This window comes from Taeniopygia guttata, chromosome 3 (genome assembly GCF_048771995.1).
Source record: "Taeniopygia guttata chromosome 3, bTaeGut7.mat, whole genome shotgun sequence".
NCBI classification, from domain to species: Eukaryota; Metazoa; Chordata; class Aves; order Passeriformes; family Estrildidae; genus Taeniopygia; species Taeniopygia guttata.
In genome coordinates this window covers 77,986,788-78,012,968 of record NC_133027.1, presented here as the reverse complement: position 1 = coordinate 78,012,968, position 26,181 = coordinate 77,986,788, and the positions used below count along the sequence as shown (strand labels likewise).

The window sequence follows — 26,181 nt, the reverse complement described above, 5'->3', positions numbered from 1 at the left end:
CCAACACAGATAATGTGCTGCATTTGCCACAAATGACTGAGGACAGCATAGCACATGCTGATCAAAGGAGTTAGCACAACACACAGTGAAAGAAAGCAAGCTGTTTGGCAATTTCTTATGACACTGACATTTGCTTTGTATGCGCATGAAATCAGGCAGTTGCGCCTCTTCCGGATGTGGTTTCTTGTTGTCCGAACCACCACTGGCTTTTCCTACTGTGTGCAGAAGCAGCACCACAGAGAAACTGCTTAGCAATGAACAAATGGTTACAGCTCATTCACTGCAAGTCACTGTGCAAAAGGAACACCAGTCTCATTCCAATGCTTTCTTTTAAGCAGTTTCCTATACACATGCACACACACCCCCAAAAATATTTTTTGATTTAGGCATCCTTGGCCTACTTGTAGGTTTTATTTTTTTAAGCCTGCATATCTTTAAGAAATACTGTCCCTTCCAAGCTATTTGAATAAAGCATTCACTGTTATGAATGGCACATCATGACCAGTGGGTTTATTGCAGAGACCTTAACATTCACTTCTTCATGAGAATTAATTCTCAGGAGAAGGAATTGCCAAAGCTACCAACCCCAGCTAGCAGGTGATCCCAAGAAGCTCGAGGGAAGAAGTCGCTGAGCCTCTTATGGTGGCAAGTTGAGAAGAAGAAACAACATGTATCTGTTCTGAGAACACATATATGTTTTCCATGTTGGTGGATTCATATAAGTAACTTCCTCTTAAAGAGCACCTAATCTATAATACTCTAAACCCAGTCAGAAGATAGCTGGGAAAGGATGATTATGAAGCTATTGTTAATGCCACCCCCACGATGCTTGTGTACCTCCAACACACTTTTTCACAGACAATTCTGTCACTGTCTGTTCTGTATCCGTACTCTACCTAAATACCTACATACCAACTCTCCTTCCTCTGATAGGCTAAATGGGTAAATAGATAAATTAACCATCCATCAACTGTTCTCAGCCTTAGTTTAATCTGAATATTGGAATTTCTATTTTAAACTTGCAAGAAGGCTTTCTGCATGCAAATCCTTTCCCTTTTTTTCAGGTATGTCACAACTGTTCTAATAAAAACAATACTTTTGATGACAGATCATTTATGTGATCCATTTTCTTTAATCCTCTCCCACCTGTGCTCAACTAGACAACATCACCCCAAATAGTAGAAAGACCAAATATGCTAGAGCCTCCTGTTAACCATGAGGACAGGCAGTGCCTGTCACAGTACTTCATGATGTCTGTCCAACAGCACTGCTCACAAGTAATTCCCACCAAACCCACAGCCTGTGGAGGAACCCCACACCAGAGCAGGGGGATGCCTGAGAGGAGGCTGAGACCCATGGAGAGAGGGGCCCTGCTCCCATGCTAGAGCAGCCTGTCCTTGAAGAACTGTACCCCATGGAAGTGTGACCCATGCTGCAGCAGTTTTGGGAGGATTGTTGCCCATGGGATGGGCTCACATCGCACCAGTTCACAGGGAGCTGCTACTCATGAGATAGACTCACGTTGGAGAAGTTCATGGAGAACTGACCCCTGTGGGAGGGACCCCACAGCACAGCAGGGGAACAACTCCTCTCCCTAATCAGTGAGAGAAAACACAGGTGAGAAACTGGCCATAACCCCCATTCCCTGTCTCTTTGTGCCACTGGGGCAGGGAGTAGATCTAGGAAGGAGGGAGGGGTGGGGGGAAGTGTTTTTAAAGGCTTCTTTTACTTCTCATTATCCTGCTCTCATTTTGCTAGTAATAAAATCACTTCATATCTCCAAGTTGAGCCTGTTCTGCCTGTGTGATCTCTCTCGTGGTTCTTACCTCAACTCATGACCACTTTGTTTAATTTTCTCTCCTCTGTCCAGCTGCAGAGAGGAATGAGTGAGAGGCTTTGGTAGGTGCCTGACACCTGGACAGAATTAACCCATGACACATGCACATCAACAATATGTTCTGCTGAAGTGGCTTGTTAGGATGCAGACGAAACTCTGAAGAATTATACTCCGAGTGGTTATGTCACAAATGTTACGTGACGTCTGCACTACAAAGTGCATTTTCTGGGTAAGAAATATCATGAAGATTTCTGCTCTGTCCTCAGAAGAAGGAAGCATCTTATCTCAGCGAGCAGTAGCTGGTGTCAGGTTCCATGAATAGTAGATTATGTTTTTTTAATAAATGATTTAGTATTTGATGTACACAAACCAGGAAGCCTAGGACATTCATCTGTACAAGCACAGACAGGCAGAAGAGATGAGTGCTGAGAGAAGAAACTAGTAGGTGAAAAACTTAAAATAAGGTGTTAATAAATGTTCTCCAGTGATCAGTAATGCAGAATTTGACAGCCCTTAACTGATTAGTTTGGGCTTGCACAGCAATCACTTTCTAAAGAGATAAACAACTTTCTTATTCTGGCACACAGACTCACCTCGGACAAAGCAAAACATCATGTGATTTACCACACATCCCTCTCCTGTCGCACCTTCATTAAATATGACCCCACATCATGCCTTACCCCAGGGGTAACTTCTGTGTCCCACTGATGGAGATGCTGAAGCAAGGAAGCTTAAAGTGAACAGTACATACTATGTCACTCCAGTTCTCATTTGTACGGTTAGGGTGGCATATTGCTGTCTAAATCCCAAAACAGAAGCCTAAATGAAAGCAGGGTGACCTACATTAAGCTTAAGTAAGTGTTATCTTAAAATTATAGAATCAAAAAATCCAATCTAGTAAGTAAAGAGTGGTTACAAATCTGGCCTCATAAAACACCAAATAAAAAAGTACTTGCCATCAGGTATTCAAGTTTCTACCATTTCTTTTCAAGTATTTTGCTGATGCCAGAAAAGCGAGGAAAAAAGGACTTGAAATCTACCACTCCTAAGCAATGTAGAGCCATTCACGTAGTACAATAAAAGAAATTCCTATTAATAAACTTTGTGGATGATACAAAGTCAGAATAGAGTTTAAGAATCAGATGACCTTGAGAGGTAAGTTAACATAAATGGAGTTAATTTTGATAGGATGCATCATTGCATCATATCTTGCAGAACTAATAAAAACAGAGCCTCATAATTTGAACATGACAGAGCAGAGAATTATCTGGGACCATTATTTTGCCACTGAACATTTCTGTTCCATTTATATTATGCAGTCCTAAGACTGAAAACAATGGCATTAGGATGTTTGTTCCTGGAGAGAATGGAATTGCATTGCATCATGGAGAGACTCTCTGGGCCAGCACACCAGTACCAGACATCCACGCTCAGGAAGGAAACACTGGAACAAAGTAGATGAAGACCAGGTCTATCAGGATGACCTGAAAGCAGAAAAGTTTGGCTCATTGGAGCTTTAAAACAAATGCTAGAAGAGGACTGTGTGGGGACCCCACAAATATGGCTTAGGGATAAAGAAAGTTAACAGTACAGAAAAAGAACAATTTAAGCTAAGTACCACTAGCACAAGAGCATTCATGTCTAAAGTGACTGAAATTACAGGCATCCAATATTCTGAAGATTGTTCTGATTACTTTGTCAGATAAAAAGACATAGCAGCTTTGTAAATTGTAAAAAAAAATTAAATAATCTTTAAAACACTATATTACACCATTGCTAGAAATTCAATGATTCAGGAATTCCTTTCTAGTCCTATTCGCTGTAACTAGGAAAGAAAAGGAGATTTTCCAAACAGACTGCCTTACAGACCTTTCTCCTCTCTTCCATGACTGCTTGAGAAGCATGCTGCAGACTGAGAAACACTCTGCTACCCCAGGTTGCAATGAGTATTCACTGGACATGGAGGAAGATAGTATCTTGCAGCAATCGGCAAAGGCTTCTGTTTAAGCAGGGCCGCATCAGACAGAAACCTTTCCCAAGGGAATTCTCTACTGAAAATTGCCTTCCAGGAGGCCAGGACCTCAAAATTTGAGTATCCAAATAAGCAAACACAAACCAAGTTAATAGATGTCAGTCTTAACTTGCATTTATTGAATCATGATTGACTTCTTTGACATGAATCATTAGAATGTCCTCAATTATAGGGTGATCAGCACTGTCCACACTCAGGTCTCACGCTTTCATTCAGAACGAAAGTACACACACTCATGGGACTGGGTTTATCTTACCATATGCATTAGGGCAGTTATTTGACTCAAGTGAATCATGTTTAACTCACATATTTAGTAAGAAGACTTCTTCTCACACAATCTTTCTTCTTGCATGTATTCTTGCAATAGCCTTTATTTCTATATCCTCCTTAGTTTCAAATGAAAAATTTGGGTTTTAGAAAGAAAGCATTTCAGAACAAGAGAGAAAGTCCTATTATTTTGATGCTCTAAATCCCTGCCATCATCACATTTAACCTGCATTTTCAGCTACTCACAAAAACTGACATGACTATATCTCTGAGAAAAATGACTGATGTTACAAAAATCTATGAGTTACCAAAGCAAGTAATCTTCAGCACAAATAGGAAAAATGAATAAAAGAAACCGAACAAAAGATTTCTTAAATCCTAAGAAAATCTGCAGTGTTTTTAAATAAAGCCTCCTGTTATCAAGAATTACATTTCCTAAAGTTGTAAACACATAAAAAGAAGGAACTATGGTGTCTGCAGAACAGCAGAACAAGAAAACCAGGGCTAATGGCTTCCAAGGTTTCTATACTTTTCCAGTAATGTTTAAATTTGGATTTTGATTTTAAATAATTGGTGCGCTCAGGAGAAATATTGACATATTTCTATATATAATATGATACTAAATATTTTAATAGCAAATTATATTAATAAAAATAATATTAAAACGATTAATATATAGACTCAAGTCAAGGCATATAACTTCTACTTAGCCTTCTTATGCACAAGATATTCTACCTGAATTTCAATAATGGAAGAAAAAATTGACAAAGCACCTGTATTATATAATCAGAATTAATGGTGAATAACCACAGAACCTCCATCATTGAGAACACTGCTCAGAACAAAACCATTAGTCATTTTGCACTTGCATTCTATGAATTCTCTCTCTCTGCCTGTAATCTTACAGCATCTCATCACGTGAGGTCTTGAGAGACAATAACTATGTCCCAGTGCTTATTTTAGCTTCTTAATCCCTCTATCAGTGACTTTCACAAAATGTTCTTTAAAGGAACAAGAAGGTCAGAAATGACAAATCAAACAAATGGCTTTCATGAATTAAAAATAAAGTACTACAGATCAAATATACCTATCAAGTATCAAGCGGTGATTTTTGTCTTGGGTGCACAGCCTGTAACCTTTCAAGACGATTTTTACCCAAATATATAAATATACAAAAAAACCCCATTTTTCTCACTGAAGAATATAATACATATGAGAAAGTGCACATTCTGTTAAGACAGACATATACCCAAAGTATACAACAATATTACACCACACTTAAGGACACTAGTGCCTCTCAATCCACATGTAGCTTGAGTGTGCTTGCCTTTCTCTTTCCTCAAAGCTTTTACACAACTAATCTACTGCTGGAACATCACAACCTGCTCAGACAGCCTGCAGATCATGTGCTCCAGCAGATGAGGATGCAAATGAGTAATTTGCTTGTTTAATCTCTCATTGCTTGAACTGAATGGGTATCCACAAAAAAAAAAGCTTTTACAATCTTCCTGCTTTGTAGTCCCAGTGGCTCAGTATAATTGCAAAAATTAAGCTAAAAGAGGTAATAAGCTTTTTGTTTTTTCCTATCTGGTGCAAGCAGCAGTGTTGTACTCTTACAACTATCTGTGTTGAATAATCTTCCTAGAAAACAGAGGTTTAGCTTACACAGTCCATTGAAGTCTTGCATCATCAACAGACTTCGAGTTTACCCTCATCTATTCATTTTCCAGAAAAAGAACCTCTGGAAGTTACAAAAGTCAGGCTGTGCTTCTCTGGCAACCCAAGCATTTTCCTATTCAGCGCTTAGAAAATTATGAAGAGTAGCAGCCAGATACACCATTCCAGGTTTGTACAGGAGAAACAGTTTAAAAGGCACAATCTGACTTGTAGTAGTAGTAAAATAAAGATCTGTCATACAAAGCAGTCATGCACATGTCAGGAGTAGAGAAGTATCACAAAATTATATGCATATGCACTACTGATATTTCTGTCAACTTTATCACGACTATTTCTGGCACCACAGGAAAAAAAAAAAGAAGGAAACTTTTCAAGATTAAACAAAGGCATACAATATTACATAAAATATACCAGGTACCAAAATATTATCCCATGACAGACTGATCAAAACTGTAAATGAATCCCAGGAAAAGAAAAAGGCAACCCATTGCAAGTCCATTATTTACTTGAATTTAGATTTATTCCTTTCTGAATTACCTTTACCACCTTCGTTGCCTCAGCTTTCTCAAAATGAAAGACATGCAGGATCCATGTGACTCACTGACTGGGATGCAGCATTTACCAGCTTGCAAAACAACAGGGCTTCCCACCTTTCAGGCCATACACACAACTGATTTACCATGGATCAGAATACTCAGCTTTAACTCATGCAGGCTGACACTTCCTCTTTGCTAAGGAACACCTACAGCTTTTTAGAAACAACTCTTCCTGAAGGCCATCCAGACTTTTCACAGAATTTCAGACATGCAAAATTAAGAGAAGCACAGTAACAGGATTAGCTCTATCAGACCTATCAAGTACAGACTGCACCTTTTAGGCTACCAGCTGGCACTGTGCCAGAGGTCCTTGCAGTTCTATGCAGGCCATTTGGATCTCCTCTAAAGTCTTGCCTAAAAAGCTGGAAAGAAGAAAGCCAATCCAAATAAACACTGTTTAGCATTTGAGCTGACTGAGCTGTATTTGAAGGCTTAGACAAGAACCTCCTCTGGTATCAGTACTGCTGATTAATGTCTTTGCCACATCTTGCACCACAGTAGAACTAAGAAAAAGGACCAGGAAGAGCCTTGAGGTCCTGTCTAATTAGGGGTTTGTTACTTAAAAATGGTGTAATTTCAAATCTTTCTTTTTTTTTCAAACCAGTTCAAATCTTTCTCCAAGTGGAATTGCCAAGTAATGCAATTGCAGTGAAAGAAACATCAGCTTTTTCAGCTAAAGGACAGAAACCACTCATGTCTTAGGCTGCTGTGATCATCATTCATTTCAGCTTTTTTCTGACTGCCAAGGGTGTGACTGAGAAGCTTGTGAGGCAACCTTCTAGCTTCAGCTAGATGTCATGCAAAGGTTTTTCCAACAGCCTGCCTCTGTGGGACAAAGCTTGCATGGAGGCTTTCACAAGGAACAACTCAACCCACAGCCTTCCAAATCTAGACATTGCAGCGTATCAGATTGCTCCTTGACATAGTAAAGTAGTGGGTAAGTGAGCAGATTTCAAGGTTCAACATGGAATACTTTGATTTTTGAACTTAATGCAAGAGGCACATACTCCTGAAGAGAAAGAGTAGAGCTTCTCCTACTGAGGGTCCAGCATCAAATCTGAAGAGCAAGCCTCTCTTCCCTCTTACTGAAGAAAAAGCTGAACAGCAATGAAAAAATAAATCTATAAGAGGATTCAAAATGCTGCTTTAAGATACACCTCATTTTTGCAAATCAGAGCTAGCCATTTATCAAAAAGCCAACACAACAAGGAATGTGGACAGGAAAGAGCATTTCACCTGCCATCTATCATTCCTCGGAAGCGGGGACAGAGGGAGTCCTAGGCTGGTCAGAGCCCACTGCTCACCCCTTAGACGTAGAGAGCTAATGCAGGGTGTGCAATGTACAGAACCAGTCTTCAGGCAAGCATGCAAGGCAGTGGTTTTTTACAGAGCACAGGGCACACACAGGTTGCTGAAAGAGGAGCTCACAGGTAATTGCTTAAAGCCATGCACTACACAGAAGCATCCTGTGACTAGAATGATATGCTAAAGGAACACTTCATCAAGTGTGGCATTTTGAATATTAAAATACAAACAAAGCTTTCATTTTAAAGTGGTAACAAACCACCTCCACCCAATACTTATTAATTTGACAACATAACTTCAAGATAAAAATCACAGATAAGGAGAGAGCCCACAGACTGATGGTGCACAGATTTTTTCCCTTCACTGTTCTTTATTTCCCTCAAACACACACTGATTTACTTAAACTGGCCAGATTCTCAACTGGCATAAAAATAAACTTTGTCTCCGGTCTAGTTACTGTTAACATCATGCTGAGTTACATAAAATAAGGATTAGACTCATCACACCTACTACAAAGCTAAACCTTTATCTGTGCTTTAATCTTCCTAGCAATTTTACCTCAGTGCTTACTTAGTTGTAGAATTAAAACCTGCATATACATGTGCATAAAGTGGCTAATGTACTAAGTGAAAAATATGTTGCTTTATTGAAACATTATGGCTGTATGACACAATACAGCCTTATGCTTGCTGTGTCTCAGCTCCATGACCAAGATCCATTTGATTTACTTATAAAATTAAGACAACAAAACACTACTGATAAAAAGGGGATTCATCCTTTTTAATGGGTTGTCATCAGTGGTTTCTCAATGAAACGTACAAATCAAAATAAACTACAAACAGTTTAATATGGCCAAGCCAGCATTCCTGTAATGCACCCAAGCTGAAATTGCTCTGGGAATCAAGATTAGAATCAGATTTAATGCAAGACCTTAAATGCACAAGCCTTCATGACATACAGAAAGCCAGGGTGGGCTTTCCTCATAGGGGCTATGATAGGAGTCACAAACTTGTGGTTAAGACCTGTAAATTAAGGCATGTCTCCAGTATTTGAACCAGCATTTGATCTGGGCACAACCCTTGCACAGGACCCTTCCAGTTCTGGCACACCACCTCACTTCCAAGTTTCACTCCAGTTCCCATTCCCATTCTGCCTTCCCTCTCAAAACACATACGCATCATTCAAGTTCAATCAAATAGATTCTCTCCTTCTAACCTAACATCCACAAAATGTAAAATCCAGTATTTCTTCACATGAAGAAGAAATTTTAAGTCAGCATATGTATTCTTGAAAAAACTTCCAAGTGATCCTTACTTCTCTAGTGTAGTTCTGAGCAAGAGGAGTGGAGAAATATGGAAACAAGTTTTGTTCATTTCTTTAACCACTGTTCCTTTTAAACTATCTCCATGCTGCAAGTTATAAAGCAACCATCCCTTCAGAAAAAAAAACAAGAAACAAAACCAAAAAATAGCTGCATACTTCAAACATTTAATTTCACAGCTTTTTTCTGTCTTTTATCCTGACACAATCTGCCTACAAAACAGCTTCTTCTTTCCAAGTTACACAGCATGTGGAACAAAGACAGCCTCACAAGTACAATGGGTTTAATACACATACTGATCTGCAGTAGTGTTTTGAAATGCTCTTTTCAAACCCTTTGGGAAAATTAATTATTTAACAGCCACGTGTCAGAGATATCTGTCTCACATCTGAAGGCTCCTCTTATCCTTCTTCCCCAATGAATTTAGCAGTACTCCCACTTTTCAAAAAAAACGCAGTTCCTGGCTTGGTAACGGGATCAGTCAGCGAAGATGACAATCCACCAGGCATTTCCTCCTGCTGCTTTGTCCACCTGGACAGCCCAGAAAAGTCAGCACAACGCTCCTTGTTGAAGGCCTAAAGAAGCAGTGAAGGGAGAAGCAGAATGACCCTCCAAACACAATACCAGTAATCAGAAATGGTGGCCTTCCAGACAGACAACTTGGTCGTAGAGGTTTCTTCTACTAGCATTTATTTTTCATCTCAAGAAAAGGCATCCTACAGAATCATCCACCTGCAATAGGCACTGCTCATATATGAAAGCAGGCAATCTTCCTCTTCCTTTTTTAAGTCTTCCTTGCTTAAAAATGCAATCATGATTCCAAGACTTTTGCCCAGCAAGAAATCAATGACACAAGTTGGAAATAAAGGAGAGACTCCAGCATCCTGACTCTATATGAAGGTCAAAGCCAGCATTATCATTCCCACATTATTTAGAGTAAAGCACTCAACATTATTTTCCACTTTCTAATACTGTTCACAGGAACCACCTTTGAAAAGTAGTCCTGAAGATTCCTATGGCACTCCAATATCCTATGCAACAGAGGAGGAACCTAGCATACCACTGCTCTTAAAAGAGGTCCCATTACCATCCCCACCTTTCCAACACAGAAAAAGAACTTTTCAAGGACTTATTTACCTGGCACATACACAGCATAGGACAGCTCCTTCCCAAAAATATTAAGTCACTAAATCCAACAGCATAACCCACAGAGCTTGGGCTGCTTCTGGGACATTGTTTGCTGTTCTGCTCACCTGCACTTGCATAATTATCTATTTCTCAACCATCATTTGATTTCCACATGAAGAAATCTATCACATCTCAAAGATTCACGGATATGCCATTCAAGTTTTTCTAATTCTCACCTGACAACTGCATGTACCTAGAAGAAGCTACAAGCTATCACTGTGCAACCAAAGAAATTTAAATCACCTTTCAAGAAACCCTGAATTTTAAGCACAAATTAATGAAGAGCCTATGAAGACATAGGAGAGACAAGTTCCATGGTAAGTTTTAATCAAAGCAAATATTTTCTGAACTCTTTGTATTTAAAAAAAATTTGAAAAGATACTGTACTACTAAAAGGAAAATGCACTATGGTCTCAGTTTTAAACTAGATAAATTGAGTACATAAAGAGGTATGTCAGTTATTTTGCCTGTATCTCCCTCCCTCATGTGCACAAAAGGCAATACATGCTCAAACAATAAAGTTTAATTGATATATTTAGGTAGGTAAAAATATAACCAAATCCATACAATGCAAGCATTTTTCTGAATACTACAAGCTTAACATCTCTCTCCCTATTTTTGTCTTTGTATAAAGAATAGCAAAAGTGGTTAAGCTTCTAAAGAAACTGCTATCAAGACACTGAGTTGGTACGATCACTATTTATATTTCCTTATCTAACACAGGCAGATACATTCATTCATCACAATCTTTCATTAGCAGTACATATTGATCTGGGGATCATTAGACAGGGTCATATAAGTACAGCATAAAAGCAGTGCAAAATTTATGTACAATGAAAAATCTCTCATGTTTTAGGAAGCCCACTTACTTTTCTTTTTTCTCAAAGAAAACCCACACCTGGAGAGACAATATACAGGAGATTCAATTTAGAAACACAGCCAAGTGAACTTAGAATCATGAGAGAAAAGGAATGTTAGTTATTGACACTCCAGTGCAATTTGCCTGAGTACAGAAAAAGCACACAGAAGAACCATACTAATAAACGTGTGCTAAGTGAAGAGCAAAACAATCTGTACACAAACAATTGCATTGTAATCTTCTTCTGGTTCCTTATTTTGTTTCAAATGACATTTTGGCAAGGAACAAAATGGGTCTGGAAAAGAGGTAACTGCCTTTCTGACACCAAGCAGATGAAAAAATTGTTTTGAACACATTTTTATTTGGCTTCTTATTCACAGTTAAAGGATTCCTCCTTCTGAATATGGTGTTGGATGAAGCATGTTTAATCATATACAACTCCAAAATGGAGTAAAGATGTAAAGGAAATTCAGCAACAGTCTCAGAAGCGAGAAAACAATACAATCCTTATGCAAGAAGCCTTAATCTGAAGGTTGCAAGCAAGTCACAGGAAACAAACACCTAGCCACATAGAGTGCCAAGTATGTGCACTCAGAAGCTCTTTCATCTCAAGTGTCACACTGGAAAACCTCAAGTATTTGCTGAAAGGACATACTGGTTCCTACTGGCTTGGAAATCCTCCTGCAAAAAGTGGTCAGATACTAGATACTTTCACTGGCCCAGCTGCTGAAATTCTCGTTAACGGACAAGCCTGAAAACCTACTCCATGAAAACTTGCTGGTATATGGCTATGGTTCTGGATCAGGAAAAATCACTTAGACATACACTTTCAGGGGTGCACATTGCCCAGAAAGGTGTGGGAGGGGGTAAAAGATGCAGCAAACCAAGAGCAAATGAGAGAAGACAATGCACCTCACTAGGACATTACACCAGCAGATCTCTTCCCTGACTGAACACCGGGAATTCAGAGTTCCCACACTAGTCCTTCCTGCGGAGGTTCTGTGCTTCCCTGGAGAGGGCTGGATTACTGCTAGTTTGTACTTGCTTGTAACTGGTGATGACTGAGCTCCTCTCTGCATCTCTGCATAAAGTTTCCACATCATCAAGGGACTATCCTTCCATTTCAGCACCATTTCAACAATAAGATCAAGCCTATTCCTAAAATGTGGTTTCTACAAATATGAAATGATCTTTTGACTGTGATATTCACCCTTAATGAATAAACAACTGTAGCATCAGAACATCTTCAGATTCTGTGCTATGTCACAGACCATCAGATATCATATTGCTGAGTTATGCTGTGTCAGATAGAAATGCTTTTGTATAAACACTCCAAAATTTACCCCAGTTCAGGAATCTAGGAAGTTTGCTGGCTAGATCTAATGTTTAACGAAAGGTGCTCTAATTTTTGTTATGTGTGATGCTAGACACCAAACAGGATGCCATTCACCTATTGCTTCCCTGCCACCTCTTTCCAGTCTGCAGACTATCAGCATCATACTTCTTCAGGAATCTGATGAAAAAAAAAAAAAAAAAAAAAAAAAAAGAAAAGGAAAATGGGAAAATGAAGACAAGTAGACAAGTGACCTCTACAAAGGCTCCAGCAATAACAAAATAGTATCAGTGACAGTGGAGATGCCCTTTTCCTTAAAGGCCAGACTAAATGCCTCTCTAGCTTTTCACTAGTCTTGTATAGAAAGCATCAGTATCAAAAGTTTCTTTCACATTCATTTTCACAGAAAGCAGTCCCTTTCTGCTGAACTGAGAGCTGAGCATAACACATCATATCCCTTGTAGGCTGAACGAGGAACTCTGGTAAAAGTCATGCACAGATGTCATTCAAACACGCCTTCACCACACTCACACAGCATGCCTGCAATCAGCATACAGTCTTCTATGATCCATTCTCACCAGTTAGCTCACTGCCAATACTTGAACATCTATGGAAACAGAGTAACAATACCTACAAGTGACACAAAATGAGAAGGACTGAAATGTTATTAGTTGATACAGCAAGTTATTGACAGTAGGGAAAATACGGAGGCATGTACTAGGCACTGAAGAGGACTTATTTAATAGCAATTAATGCAATTCCACAAACACAATCTGGAAAAAAAGTTCAAGCTCTGATGGATGCAGCAAACACACACACAGACAACACTTTATCTTACTCTACCAGTAAAAGAATGGAAAACCTGGTGCAGTAATTGATCCTTCTGTCTTTCGAAATTAAAGTAGAGAAAGTCAAGGTATAGGCTAAGTGAAGAATTGTTCAGAAAACCAGAAGCACTGTTTTACGTACAAAACAGGTATAAAAGGGTTTAGGAAACAGGCTGAAGGAAGACATTAATGAATTAGAATAGATGACACTTTAGGGTAGATGATTTCTACTAAAGTTTATTTTTTCTTGAGTTTATCTACATTAAAACTAATATGGACTTTTAGAGGAAAAGAGAAGGCTAAGGTGATGGTCTAGTTTTCTAACAAATAAAACCAACATCTTCCCTTTGCAAGACTATAAAATCTGGCCTCCAACTTTCCCCCAGTAGTTGTTGTAAACTTTCCATAATCTTCACGAGTGGCTTTGTGTGGATGTGGCGTGCGGAAGTAAGATAACAAAGGCTTGTGTAGACAAGTAGCTCTTGAGAAAAAACACATTTTGCACAGATTACTCAAAACAACATTTCAGAGAGGTTAAGAAAGCAGTCCTAAGTGTCCTTCGAAAACTCTTCGCTATATCAACACTGACAAGCATAACTCAGGTTCCTTTATAAATAAAATACTATAGAACTGTGTTAAGAACATTGTGACATACTTTGATAATAGCAGACTGCTTCCTCTACAGCATAAGATGGTGGTAAGGAGAAGTGGAAGAAGAAAGTCATACTTCTCTGTGTACCTCTTGCCTCCCAGCCCTTCCCAACTACTTAACTGCACCAGAGGCAAGAATTCTCCTCCCTGCCTCAGCACCATCTTCATACAAACAAGTAAAATAGCTGACGGCTCCTCTACACTCCAAGAAACAAAGAACTGGCCACACACCACCACAAAGCCTCATTCAGATATTCAGTCCTCACACTGCAAAACCTATAGTTGCACATAGAAGGAATTAGCTTTACTGTGTTGTAAGTCAGACAAGATGATGAAACTTGAAGCAGTTCTCAATTTCGTCTGGTTTTGTTTCTAGGAAGCTCAGTTATAAGAATAACCAGTTTCCATCTTGCTTTTGCTGCAGTCAATGAACAGGCATCAGGGTGCCTCATTCTATGCAAACAAGGGCCTTCTCCTCAGCAGGATCTACAAACCGCAGCCTACATAATGTAACTTTACCCACAGGTGTAATAGCATCCCTTTCATAGCACAACAACAGGTATTAGTACTACCGTAATTTATTTATGAAGGCAGATTAGAAGCTAAATTGGTTGATTTTAAGGCCCTTGTGCACACGTCTACACAACCATGTCATTACTGCCAGATATTCTGTTTATGCAATGTTCACCTGGTGCAGAGTCAGCAGGAAGCCAGTCTGCCACTCACCCTGGGAGCACAAGAAGCTCATTTCCCCCCAGTACAGTGGCAGCAAGAGGACAAGATAACAACACTGCTCTACTCACAGGCTAATACCTCAACTCAGCATCTCTAAAGAAACCATGTATCCTGTATGTGTATGTCCCATTCTCACAGTCCAGGCACACATCCTGAACAGTCCACAGGATCCCAGTACACTCTACTTTACCTGGGGTTGCACTTCAAAGGCCAAGCAAGCACAAAGTGATTTGGGAAGCACAAATCGCTTTCCCACTCCCCAGCAAACTGAGCAGTCATGCGTACACATGGCGTGAATCCAAGTTCCTTCTATGTGTTTGGCCAACTTTACAAGCTACTGCAGAAAAGCTGTGTGTACCCCTTGGGGTGATTTGCTATGATGTAAGAGGGAGGAATAAGATGTATTCCCAACTCTTCCAATTCAGGTACAATCAGCTTCTATGAGAACTGTGATGTATTCCATACTAAGTGCTTCCTACCTTGGTTCTCTGTCTTTTAGAAGAAGCAACTGAGGACAAATTGTTCCTAAATTATTTAAAAATAAAACCCAAGATTGATTGCTTGCCCAACCTTTGCTCTTAAGCCAACTTCCAAGCACGCTTATATTTGAAATTTTTATTGTTATCACCCTATTGAGGTTTGCAGTGTTCAATTTCCTTATTAGGGTGCACTCTGTTGATTTCTGTATGAGGGAGTTTACCAGGGTTGTCATTTTACAAAAGGGGGAGTTAACAGGCAGTTGAACCCATCCATGAATATATATTTGAAGCCAGAAAATATTTTCTGCAATTTAGAATCCCTAAGATTCTGGTGTCCTGTTTTTATTTTGGGAGGATTATTAGGTTCTAATAATTGTGTGTGTGTAGTTTCTTTTGCTTTCTTTGTTTTGGGGGGTTTTGTTTGTTTGTTTGTTAAAACCTGAAAGAGGGTGCATAACCCTTACCAATCTTTTGGCTCATTTCAAGCACAGACAAAAGTTTGTCCTTTTGAAGCTGGATGTCCACTCTTTGCAACAACTCTCTTCAGTAAAGATCACTACATACAGAGGGCATAGGACTAGAACTAACCATTATTCTGTATATATTTGTCAAATGGGATAACAGGATCAAACAGGACAAGTTTATTCATAGTAAAGTATGAGAAGTATCTTGGAGATATAAAAGCAACCCAAATCTCAATATGGGAAATGGATAACACACCCTTTGGTGAGCATCCCCAATGCTATTACATATTGGAGTAGGTCAGTTGAGAAGCTAAGCTCACCCTGTTGTCTCACAATTGGTTTCAAGAATGGTAATAACTTATCATCAGTTGCTGAAGGCAACTTGGTATATGCCATTATACCTGCTCTGTTTCATTAAAAGCAAGTTGTTGCTCTAGTTAATCCTTCTGTCAATTCAAACTGGAAACCAGGTTTTTAACTCTTTAACTTGCATTGATAAGAAGTTTGATGTGTGTGGCTTTAGCCTTCTGGGCTGTCAGCAGTTATGGTGAGAAGCTGTAGTGCAGGTGCCAAACTCAGAGGAGAGAAGCAGCAGCCTGCACAGCTACCTGTGCTCAACTACCCAACCACAGATACTCCATGCAGCCAGTTCATGGCATGGAGCTGCTGTAGGGTCTGTGGCACAAGTCTTATGAGGAGCAACTGAGGGAGAAAAGGAGGATCAGGGGAGACCTTATCATTCACTACAGCTACCTGAAAGGAGGCTGTAGCAAAGTGAGGGTTGGCCTCTTTTCCCAAGTAAAAAGAGACAGGACAAGAGGAAATGGATTCATACTGCACCCAGAAAGGTTTAGATTGGATATTTGGGAAACATTCTTCATGGAAAGGGTTATCAAGCACTGGAACAGGCTGCCTAGGATTGAGTCATTATCCTTAGAGATATTTATAAGATGTGTAGATGTGGCTATTAGGGACATGGTTTAGCAGTGGATTTGGCAGTGCCAAGCTGACTGTTGGACTCAATCATAAGGGTCTTTTCCAACCTTAATGATTCCATGAATACTTTAACTCAAGCTAGTTTGGTTTGATCAATGTGAACAGAGAAGCAGTCCAACTCAAGCTGTACTACTCAAGTGAGGACAAGTCATTAATCACAATAGAACTTTAGCTTCCCATATGCATTATGACAGCACACAGTGCATGAAAAGAAGTGAGACTATTACGTCCTTATACTAGGAAGGAGATAGGAAGAAAAAGGGTGTAAGAAAATACCACTACTTGAAATACAAAAACCCCCACCTTGCCCAAAGAGCACAGCATCAAAGACAAAATAACTCTCCAATTTCATGGAGCCATTTATCTCTACCTTTGACATCAAATGGAAAACAACTGAACTTGCAGGATCTAAGGACAACTGCTGCTTTCATTTCATTTTTCAATTAAACCATGCCTGCTCTGTTTCACTCTTTGGTTGACTTGGTGACTCAGGCTGTATCAGGCTCTCAAGACAACATGATTCTTGTCACCATTGCAAAAGCACATGCGTCTTTATATTCTCCAATGCTGAACCTCATTGTCTCCAACTGTAGGCTGTTTCCATGACTTTCATCAGATCCATACAGACCCGACTTATTAGTCACCACATCAATGGCCCTCAAAAACACATCTATTTTGATTAATTGGTCTTAAGTTCTTTGAAATAGTTTTTCAAATTAACTATCATTTTCCCCTTTCCAAATATCACTCAGCTAAGGGTGACTCATCAAATGCTAGCTTGCTCTGTTGTAAAACCAAAATAAACGGCTTTAACCTAGACATGCTTTATTCTGAGCATGACTGGGCAAAAACCTCACAATACACCTATTCCAGTGTCATCAACACCGAAGACTAGATCAGCAACCCTGAGTACAAAGCCATCTGCCCCACCAAGGACAAACAAGCATTCAGGACTGCTCCCTCCTCCATACTGTCCATTCACTAGATCAGACTAGATTGAGCTAAACTGAAGGATTCAGCCTGAAGACTGTAGAACATCTGGTATCTCTGCACTCAGTAGCCAAAAGCAAGAATGGACCAGAAGGCATTGCATGAAAAATAATAATATATACCTATATACAGCTGTACAGTATCTTCTACAAACATACACTATGCTGCCAGGCAAAAGGTAAAAACCTGGCCAGATTCAATACCACACTTTGTACATGCAAATGAATAGCACTTGCAAACTCAATACTTCAGGGACATACACACAGACAGTAAAAACGAAATTTTTCAGAAAGAACATCTTCTCTCCATTACAGAAATAATAAAACAGCATCACCAATTTATTTGGGACTATAAACTCTGACGCACTTGAAATTTAAGTCAAAAGTATGTTTTAAAAATATGCTTTGAATCATTGCTCATCAGAGTCACTGATGAAAGATAAATAATCCCAAGTGGCCCCAGGTTGAGGCATGTGACAGATTTCTATTTCACAGTTCGTTTTGAATACTAAGAATGATTTTCTGTTTCAGGGTCCTAGTAGTAGAAAAGGTTACTTGAAAGAAACCATTTTGCTGCATTTCTACACCACAACTGTTAAATGCTATATGAGAGGGTTGTTTTCCCCAGTATGAAAACATCCAGAAGTTACTTAGCATTGACAGGGACACCACACTTGAATAATCTTTAAGGAGCAACAAAAAGCATGCATTTTTCAACAAGTTTCCTTCTAAGAAACTACTTTTGAGGTTCAGAAAGGCCCAGGGAAATATCTCTGGAAGGCGAACACATTTAACAGCACACTCCTAAATACTGAATGTATTTCTATAAGCATTCCCATAGCATTTCTGTAAGAGTTTCAGTGGAGAATTCTCTCTGCTCTAAGTTAATGCAGTTATGTGGAAGACAGAAGCAGCAGTACAATAGAATTGCTGAAACTGCAGTTGTAGCTCTTTAAAAGTAAATATATAAGCAAACTGATTCTAACAAGAAAACTGCACATGCTGTGATAATGCACTGTTGTCAGGTGAAGATCCCACTAACAGAGAACAAACAAACAGGTACAGCTGTCACTCATTCTACTGGAATTACCTGTTTTCATTAAGTGCAGTAAACTGTCACATCTCTCAGCAGTGAACTCATGCTCCCATCTCCCCCAGAAAAATCAGTATCGTTGTAATCCCTGCTTCTTTCAAATGATTACAGGCTACCTGCTGTATTTTGCATTATAACTACATGCATATACTGAATACATACAGATGCAGCTTAAGATCTAAAACAGTATTCAAAGAAAACAGTTTATAACTGGCTTTAGGAAAAAAGCAATAGGAATCAAGGATTTTTCCTTTTTTTTCTGTTATTTCCCAGTCCTGAATAGGATTTGCACATGAAACATTTAAACCAAGATCATAAACAAAATCATGGGTGATAAAAAGATTGAAAGCATTATTGGAAGTGATTTGTTAACACTGTAAGCCTACAGATAATAGCTGAACTTGCTGAGATGCATTATTTGGTCAATATTTCTCATTTGGATTTCTCATGATGGATAACCAAATGAGAGGAAATCTTACTTCAACATAGTAAGGCAAGCAAGTATCCCACTATAAAACAGCAAAACATTTCAGCACAAGAAGACATTTCAACAAGGCATACATCTCTTCATACAAGAGCAGGTGCTGTAAGAAGCAGACATGACCTTTATAAAGGCTTTGAAATCCAGAACTTTTCTACCAATTCCCTCAAGACAAAATATGAAAATACTTAAATTAAAAAAAAAAAAAAAAAAAAAAAAAAAAAGAAATCTTACGGCTTGAAATGCAGTAAGCCAGCCTGCAGTTGATCTTCCTGAACAGTTGCTTGTTGATTGGCCAAAGTATAAGTGTAAAGAGTTGCATGAAGTTAATGATCAGTCCTGACACTATAAATATGTAGCAGATCAGAAGGTGGCAAATGAATTGAGACTTCAGAAAGCCAACGATGTCCATGATTTGCTGAGAAAGCAAGAGGATACCTTCAGACACAAAATTCAGAAGACAACCTGCAAAACCAAATAGTATCAGCAGTTACAGAGTGCATTTATTTCTACAGACTTAAAACAAACTTTATGCTTACACTTAAAATTAAGTCTATCATAGGAAAAGGCTTGATGTCAGTATTTGCAAAAGTAACAGTGTAAAGAGAATACTGTATTTGTGAACCAATTTACATTTGGATTTGGAAACAAATTCTTAAATTTCAATCTTCACTCTGTAAAACCTGTGAGTATATAACTCCACTCCATGGACAGCAATACTCTTCTATAAGGTTTTCATTGATAAAATATGAGCAAATATTTTGGTCTGAAATATATGACAGCTTTGATATGAACTTATATTTTTATTTGACTTGTCTGTACTTCATGAGGCATACACTGCAACCTCTGTAATCTTCAAGAGCAGTAAAGGCAAGCTTTAGAGCTTGGTTAGATGTGCTTTTCTCTACAAGCTATCCCAGCTATGGTCCCCAAACAAGAGGTAGCAACCCCTTAATTCTAGCTTTATTGTCTTCTTCTCCCCTCATACTCAAATAACACTTGATTTTGGCAAGAAAATAAAAGCTTGGCTATGCACAATACACACATTTTCTTCAATTATTCCTTGACACTGATTCTGTCAGTTATAATCCAGAAACCCAGAAATGAAACATCAATAACAGTACTAACCCGTGACCCAGAAGTGTTTCCAGAAAGGAATCAATCCTAAGGTTACTTATGAAACGTTTTTGTAATTTTGGAAAGGTCCAGTCCAACATCAGCAATTGAGCATTCAGAGGAAATGTCCTCTGCAGAGAATTCTGACCTATCAAATATTGTACTGACCTCCCCCTACCATCACTACCACCACTGCTAGAATGAACACTCATCTCTCAGTAAACACAACCCCGGTATTCTGCATACAGTTAGACAGGAGGTGCTTCTGCCATCCTGTTCCACTCCTCCACTGCTTCCCCTCTGAGGCATGGAATAGTTTTCCCAGGGAGGAAGCCCTGAGACAGTATTTCTAAATGTGCCAGTCGCATGCAATAACAAAACAGCAGCCGTCAGCAGCCTAGGGAATTAACCAATGAAAAAAATCTTTATGCCTATCCTTTTAGTTTATATGAGACCCCATTATGTGAGGCACTGAGTCTAGATCAGTGATCTGAAACATTTGTTTTACTGGTCTTTGCTGACTCTGCTCGCCACAGCAAAGAGCACACACAAGAATTGCTGCAGCGCCTTCGGAAGTTATTTAGCCAGTTTTTCAACCACAAGGAAGGTGAGGAAAAATTTAAGAAAGAGAATTGGTATTATTGTATAATTTATATAAAGAGTTTATGGCAGTCCCCAGCCTATTATCAGCAGGCAAAGTGTGCCCTTTTGTTCCCTTTATCTTGCTGCACTATTCAGTACCACAGCTGACACCAGCTGTCACTCAGAATGGCAGAACAGGCCTCTATATATTGTAGCAACCACTGTCATGATACTCGCAAAAAACTTTTCCAGCTTTAACAAACCTTCCTATTAAAGATATGATTCTTAGGGCAGCAGACAATTTACTAGCTTGGGCTTTGATTAAAGGCATTGTTTTTGAAGGCCAAGCAGAATGAGAAATGTTGTCTAGTAGAAACCACTGCTGTCTTCTCCAATCCTTCCAATGAAGACTAAGAAGACAGAGCCAAACAATTAAAGAAAAAAAGACAGAAACTTTCTTTAAAACAGTGAAAATAGAAGCAACCAGCTACCTGCAACTGGATGGCTTCAAAGACTCTACAGTGTCCAAGACCCTGATGACTGGGTTTATCCTACTGTCCTTGGCTAAAAATGATCACAAGTATTTTTGTGCTAGTCTGCCTGTTTAATTCTATCCCACAGAATCACACTAAGGTAATTCCCAGAGATCAGTCAGCCATGGGATAAAACATAAAAACAGCAGCCACAAATAAAGACCAGAGTACTGCTTACTTCGTGAAAACCTGAAAACTCACTATTTGATATACTCAACATAAATTTACTGTAGAAAGCAGCTGACAGATAGACTTTGTAAAAAAAATAATTAGTCTTTTTTCCACCAATTAATCCAGTAATTTTTTTGGTTACCTTTTCGTTATGACAGATGCCAAACTTTATTAAAATGTTACGTTTATGCAAATCATTTACTTCCTGACATGTATTTAAAATAAAACCTCACAGAAATAAACAAATATTGAGATAACCCTGATAAAACAATTATTGCCTTACAATTTTATTAAGACACAATGGAATGTCTGAAAGTAATTAATTCCTCACTTTCCTAATTCAGCCATCAAACTTCAATTCAGTAAAGCTTCAGAGAGCTGTTTTAAGGCAAACTAAATCTACTTAAGCAGTAGCATCCAAAGGCAACTAACCTCACTTGCTTGCAAAAGGAACAAGAAATGAGAGACACTGCTTAAATTATTTTTTTCTGAAAAGTGGAAACTACACAGAGAAATTTTCTCTTTTGACTACCTACAAAATATGCAACCTAAACATTGCATATGGAATGGTATCTAAGTTTCTTTTCTCAGACATAAACTCATCAGATTTTTTTTACTGTTTTCATCACCCAAACTCCAAGAATACAATTTATTCTCAGTACAAATAACAAAAAGAATCAGTTTTGATCTCATGAATGAGGTCTAGAAACATGTGTTTAAGAGTCCACTGGAACACCTTACACTTTGTCTTTCAAATAGTCCTCCTGGGTAACATCAACATAACACCAGTTTAAGTGATAAAAGAGTCAGGTCTTTAATTCTTAATCCATGATGCTGGTTTAATAAATTAGGGATTTCCTTATAGATAATGACTGAAAATTACAGCAGTCTTTTAAAAACAAAGGGCTAATCAATGCATTTTTCTCAGAAGCTATTAAGATCAGAGTACTACCAAGAAGCTCTCTTCTATCAAACACCCCTTAAAATTAATTAGGAGAAAATGGCTTGCTAGAGCATCTAACGCAGATAGGGACATTCTTTATAACAGTTTTTCTTTGGAATACAGAACAGAAGACTCAAACCTCAAATGTCTGTTTAGGGACCAAGTCAGCAAGCATCTATTCGTGTGACGAAGAGGTCACATGTTCAGGTTTAAAAGTAAATTACATGACTATTCATTCTAAGTCTTTTCCCTCCAACTTCCATTCTTCAGCAAGATCCACTGTGTTTTCCACTTCAACTGCTCTCAGCATTTCCTTCTGCTTAGACTAGCTGACTGGGAAGACATAGAAGTTATATGCCAAGTGAAGAACTCTATGCCAGCAGAGCCTGCTCCCAATGAACAGCTTTATTGCATACTTCCAAGTCAGTAAGTGTTTTGAGACTACAACTAGAGACCTCACAAAGAACCTAAGTGTTTGCACTTTTAGAGAAAGCACACGAATAAGCAAAAAACTGTCACACACTGTTTCCAAAGTTCATGTAGTATATAGAGTTATTGCAGTGTGGAAAGCAACATGGTGTGTATCTGACAGCATCTAGATTGAGCTGATATCACCCACCTAGAAAGAGAGGCAAGTTAGCACTCTACCTCTTTTTTCAGTATATATTTCAAACTTGCATGAAAGTTTTCACTTTTTATCTATTCTTTGAGTCAGTCTTCAAATGCTTTGTTGCAACTTAAAAACAACCAACCAGATGATGATGATGCGTATTCTTGCATTTTGTCATCTAAACCAGATTCTTGGATGGATGAATTACAAAGACTATTATGAAAATATGCTCAGATCAGATTAAGCAGCTTCAGTAGTGCCTTTTAAGTCAGTTGGCACCAAAACCCCTATATTTGGCACTGGTGAGGCCACAATTGAGTACTGTGTCCACTTCTGAGCCCCTCATTACAAAAGGACATTGAGGTGCTGGAGCACAACCAGAGAAAGGCAGGGGAGCTGGTGAAGGGTCAGGATCCTAAGTCCTGGGAGGAGTGGCTGAGGGAGCTGGTGGTGTTTAGCATGGAGAAAAGGAGACTCAGGAGTGACCTCATCACTCTCTACAACTCCCTAAAGGAGGGTACAGCCAGGTGAAGCCAGCCTCTTCTCCCAGGCAACCAGAGACAGGACAGGAGGACAGTCTTCAGCTATGTGAGGGGAGGTTCAGGTTGGACATCAATAGGAATTTCTTCACAGAAGGGGTGATTAGACATTAGAATGGGCTGCCCAGAGAGATGGTGGAGTCACTAACCTCAGAGGTGTTTAAAGGAAAGACTGGACCTGGCACTCAGTGCCATGGTCTGGTTGACATGGTGGTGTTCTGTCACAGATTGGACTCAACCTCTGAGGACTTTTCCAACCTCATTGATTCTGTGAAAACAGCACAGACAGCAGCACTGCATACACATCAGAGTGTATTTAACAGCACTGCTGAACATGAAATACATACACATAGGAAGTCACAGGAAGCCCCTGTGCTCTTCTCTTTAGGTCAGTGAGCACCAAGCTAGCAAAAGTGAGGTTGCATCCATGTATGTATTCATCTGCAAGGAGACTGTATCTGTACACACCACACCAAATATCTATTTGCCTCATGCTTAATTAGGGTTTGAATCACTTTCCACCTCCCCCGAAAGGCAACTACTACAGCATTCTTTCACTGTCCTTCTTTGTTATCAGCTGATGATAAGTTGTATTAAACTTCCCCAGGTAAAGTCTATTTTGACCATGATGATAACTGCTGAATAATCCCGTCTCAATGCATGAACTTTTTTGTCCTATTTTCTTCCCATGTCCTGCTGAAGAAGGGGAGTGAGGGAACAGTTTGATGTAAACCAAGTCAGCCAATGTCAACCCACCACAATTTCTCCAAAAATTCCCAAACTGGGGAATAACCTGAGCATATATTAAGACTTTTCCCCAAAGTTAAGAGAACTTAGGAATGCCTTTCGATTTTTATAGGAGTCCTGCATTCCTGAGCTGCACATTGTTACAACAGAGAGATCAGTCAGTCTGGCTGTTTCAAAAGCTGAAGAATGCATACCATCTACTAGCAAGATTTAGAATTTCAAATTTATGTAACGGCTATAAAACTGACTTACTGTTTATCTTCTAGTGAGCAGAGAGATAATTTGCATAACAAAGTGTAAACTGAAGAAATAGAAGTAATAATCTGTGAGTTTTCAAATGGTTATCACAACATAATGCTTTCCGCTTCTCCCTTTTAAGTTTTCTTCCAGATGTGATCTAATGTAGGGAAAACAGCTACACAAACTCTGCATGCCTGCCAGGACATAAGTCCTCTGTGTACACACACCTTACTTGCAAAATGCACAGCAGGGCTCCTGTTAGACTCAATGTTTATACAGCAAGGTGAGGAGGAAGACAGCAGTTTGAGAGAGGCATGCATTGTCTGGGAAGGAATGGGAAAGATCGGGAGCAACTGCCCAAGTTCTGGTGAGAAGCAGTTCAGTCTTGCTCCTTTCCAGAAACATGAAACATTCAGGGAGGAGGAAGATGAACTTAAACACATATCAATATAAAACTCCTTGGAGATGCAACATTTAGAGACTGCACTGCTTGATGCTGAGAGGAGGCATTTATTTGGAAAGAATAAACCCCTCGAAGTTAAGGGCTTCTGTTCCAAGCTTCTAAAGAGATCCTCAAAAATACGTGAGGGTGAAGTACATCAGTTATCTCAGGTGCAGAATATGAAGTTCACAAAAATAGGACTGGAAGGCAAGTTGCTTCTTCCCAAAATGCTAAGTGTTGCTGTTCAACTGTTTCCCAAACAAATTTCTGTACTTTAATACATAAAAATATATATAAAGCACAATGATCTGCAATTTGCTTGGGAAAAAATAAAATAAAGAGCTGCATTAAGATAGTCAAGATGTAGATGAGTTTATCAGAGTTCAGTCCTGCGGACCACTGAGTCCCTCTGTTTCCTTTTTTACTTCATTACTTTAACAAAAAAGTCACTTGCACTGACAATAAGGGCAGCACCATACACAAATAAAATTTAGGGACTAAGCAAATCAGCAGGACTAAACAGTAAAAAATGACAAGAAAGTATACTAAGAATCTAAGCAGGATGTGGGCTAAGCAGGATGCGGTCACACTAACAAAAGCAACCTGAATAATAGTTCCTCAAAAATAACTGAGGTGAATAACCACAAAGGGTGTAGGACAGGCAACTATATCACATGTTCACAGACAATTTAATATTTGTTTTCATGGTCAACATTAAGTGCTTAATCAAAGGCAACCAGACACGTATGTTACTGTCATCTGGCATTCTACAAAAAACAACCCCCCCACAAACATGCTTGCACAAAGTCACTTCAGTGACTTATGGTATTCTGCAAAAGTACAGGTGGTTTGTTAAATTACTGATTCTGAATATTTGCAACAAAAAAGCCTTAGCAAATATAAACACACCTACGTAAGTCTGTAAGTAGAGATGCTTTTGCATTTGTGATGTATGAAATTTTGACATTTTGTACAGAACAGTCACTGACCAATTGGGCAACTGTTCATTTGAAGTACAGAGATCAGAGTCAGTCTAGTTAGGGCACTGATCCTCAATGCACAGCCTAAGAAAAATCACTCAAGGGCGAGATCCACACCATCACTCCTTACACAGGAAATGAACACATT

General features: G+C 39.0%; 1 protein-coding gene across 4 annotated transcripts in view; it reads right to left on the bottom strand.

Annotated features, from left to right (window-relative positions):
- Window positions 1-26,181, bottom strand: part of AGPAT4 (1-acylglycerol-3-phosphate O-acyltransferase 4) — a 72,030-nt gene that overhangs the window by 38,386 nt on the left and 7,463 nt on the right. For 3 of the 4 annotated variants that reach the window (XR_003959417.4, XR_012055138.1, XM_030268415.4), the window contains exon 2: window positions 19,365-19,595. The exons of the other annotated variant lie outside the window; for it this stretch is intronic. Coding sequence is in view for 1 of the 3 variants with exons in the window: in XM_030268415.4 (XP_030124275.1) it covers window positions 19,365-19,542 (178 nt within the window). In the remaining 2 variants the exon portion in view is untranslated. The remainder of the gene's footprint in view (window positions 1-19,364; window positions 19,596-26,181) is intronic. 4 annotated transcript variants of the gene reach the window in all.